Raw genomic sequence first — 2,709 nt, 5'->3', positions numbered from 1 at the left:
AGTTGCTCAATAAATATTTATGGAAAAACTGAATGAAACTAGACACCTTCTGGGTTTCTTCCATTTCCAACTCTGAGAATTATAACTGAGCAATGAGTGCCAGAATGGGGTAGTTCAGACCAAGTGAAGATCACTATGAGGCTTGGAGAAATTTAGCTTTGTTCTTCCACCATCTTTCCTGACCAGGGGAAAGGAAAAGGGAGACTAAAATCTGGAAGAACAGAGAAGCCAAAGTAGGTTTTCACAACTATCATCTTTTAAGAGTGCTTTTCTTATTTAAAAAATAATACTGATTTTCTGGAGGAAAAAAACAAACCACGGAAGACTGTCTTTCCAGCCAGAATGGTGAGAAAGGCAGGTAACATAGGGAACGCAGGTGTGAGGATGGGAAGAAAGGTGTGAACACAAGGAAAGCAAGTGTGAAGATGAGAAGACAAGTGTGAACACAGGGAAGACAGGCAGACCCCTAGTTACATGGAGTGAGAGAAAATGGGGCTTCCCTTTCACTTTAGATAATGAAGGGAAGGCTTTGAGGTATCAACAGCTTGGGATATTGGGAATAAGGAAGACAAAGACTCTGTGTTTCCTGAATATCAAAGTCACTTTGGTTGCTGTCGACTAGCTGGTCTCCTCCATCTCTAAGAGGTCATCCACGTATTCCACAACCTCTCCCTGCAAGAGACAAAAGCACACCTCTGTTAAAGTGACTTTAAAAGCATTGGTGAGAAGAGACTATTTCTAATAGGCATTGCTCACTGCTTTCTTTGGCTGGAGTGGCCTTTCTCCACTGCCCTTGAGCCTGAGGGCCTGACTTCTCCCTTGCAATGGGCCTTGTCTTCTACTCCATATGGACTTGGCATCATGTGCTCTGTGACCACAGAGTGCCTGCAGAAAGCAAGCAGCCTAGCCACCCTTTGGAAGACTCCCCTTAATGCCCATCCCTCTGTGTAGTCCTCCACCACATCCTGCTCCTCCTCCCACTAGCAGTTATCTCACAGGACCACAATCTGTCTGTTCCCTTCCTGCCTTGACCACCAAACAATGAACTCTTCAAAGACTAGAATCTGGGTTTATCTTTCTTCCTCAGAGCCTGGCATACAGAAAGTGCTTAATATATTACTCAAGGATGAGTGACTAATTGCACACATAGATAATGCTAGCATGGCTGAAGCACTCCATGTAAAGGAGAAACTCTCAGGGAGAGCGAGACCCATCTGCCCACCAGGAGCCCACTTGCTCTCTCCTGCAACTAGCCTTGAGGAGCTCAACTGTAGGAGTCCAGCACACCTCCAGTTTCATTCTTTGTGTTGGTATTTCTCCCAAAGCCCACCTGGGCCACCAGCTAATGACACCTGTTCCCTTGAGTTCAGAGTACGAATGAATCGCTAAGAAGGTCAACACTTCCTCTTCAAGGGTCAGTATGGGCCAGCCTCACCAACAGTGATCATCTCTCACTAAAGCTCAGCCTCCCTCACAGAGGTCATCATACCATGCCAAGAGCCTATTTGTTCCTTTGGTATTTTACCAGAGAGCTTCATAAAATCTCTCAGCATTTGGGAGCAGCTGGAAAATCTCTCAATTCTATGAGACACAAAAGGGGGTCTTATTGCAGGTGACCAACATAATAACACTAAGGTAAAGGAAGACAAAGAGAGGTGCACAAGAGGTACAGACAATGAAGATAAACACTTTTACATACATAATACTGCATTATCAGTGATAACAAACATTAATCTACAAGTGGATATATAGATAGACTTGTTAAATGATCAGGTATGTCTAGGCAAAAGGGAATATACCCACGACCATATATAAGTTTGGCAGACGATATTTCTACATATGTATTTATTTGTATATGCTATAAGAATGTCAGGAGCTCTGGTAGCATGGTGGCTAAAGCACTTGACTGCTAACCAGAAGGCTGGCGGTTCAAACCCACCAGCCACTCCTCGGAAGGAAGGTTGAGCAATCCTACTTCCGTAGTGATACTGCCTCGGAAACCCAAGGAGGGGTCGCTATGAGTCGGTGCCGACTCGACGGCACACAACAACAACAACAACAACAAATAAGAATGTCTATATATATAATAAAACTAATGGGGCAAAGTTACGATAACTTCTTAGCCAAAGCCAAACACCATGAGGGAGTGAGTCACTGGGCCAAGCTCAACTGACGTAACATACTACACAAAAACATTGTTCTAGATTCAGATTCCAGGGACCTAAGAACAGGCTCTGTTTGCCAGGGTCGGCAAGGACATTCGAGAGGCTGACAAAGGAAAGGAGACAGGTGGTGAGTGTATAAGTGTTGTCAACTAGTAAATAGAGGAGCACAGCACAGTACCCTGCCTATATAGATAACATACAAACAAAACAAAGAAAACGAAAATAGTGGGCAAGTCACTCCAACATATAATCACCAATTAAATATAAACACAAAAACGTCACAATGCCTCGGAGACAACAGAGCAGCACAGTCCACACAAAGAAGCAAGATAAAGCAGGAGAAACAAGGGACCAGGATACAGACCGAAAACACATCCTTGAGGAATATGTAGCACTGGAACTCCCTGATAAGGAATTCAAAAGAATTATAGTTACGTATCTCCAAAGGTTTGAGAGACAGACCAAGGAAAACACAGACAAAACCCTAGAAGAATTTTGGAAGAAAATACAAGAACAAAATGACAAAATAAATGAAAAATTAGAA

At 43.3% G+C, this 2,709-nt stretch overlaps 1 protein-coding gene across 1 annotated transcript in view; it reads right to left on the bottom strand.

Annotated features, from left to right (window-relative positions):
- Positions 1-618: 618 nt before the first annotated feature.
- The window catches only part of LOC103203582 (cartilage associated protein), a 51,996-nt gene continuing 49,905 nt past the window's right edge, over positions 619-2,709 (bottom strand). Inside the window, exon 7 of the mRNA XM_007948646.2 lies at positions 619-672. Coding sequence (XP_007946837.1) covers positions 619-672 — 54 coding nt within the window. The remainder of the gene's footprint in view (positions 673-2,709) is intronic.

Source organism: Orycteropus afer, unplaced genomic scaffold (genome assembly GCF_000298275.1).
Source record: "Orycteropus afer afer isolate SDZICR_OR568_19922 unplaced genomic scaffold, OryAfe1.0 scaffold00218, whole genome shotgun sequence".
NCBI classification, from domain to species: Eukaryota; Metazoa; Chordata; class Mammalia; order Tubulidentata; family Orycteropodidae; genus Orycteropus; species Orycteropus afer.
Note: the sequence above shows the minus strand (reverse complement) of the source record. Positions and strands in the feature narration are given on the sequence as shown.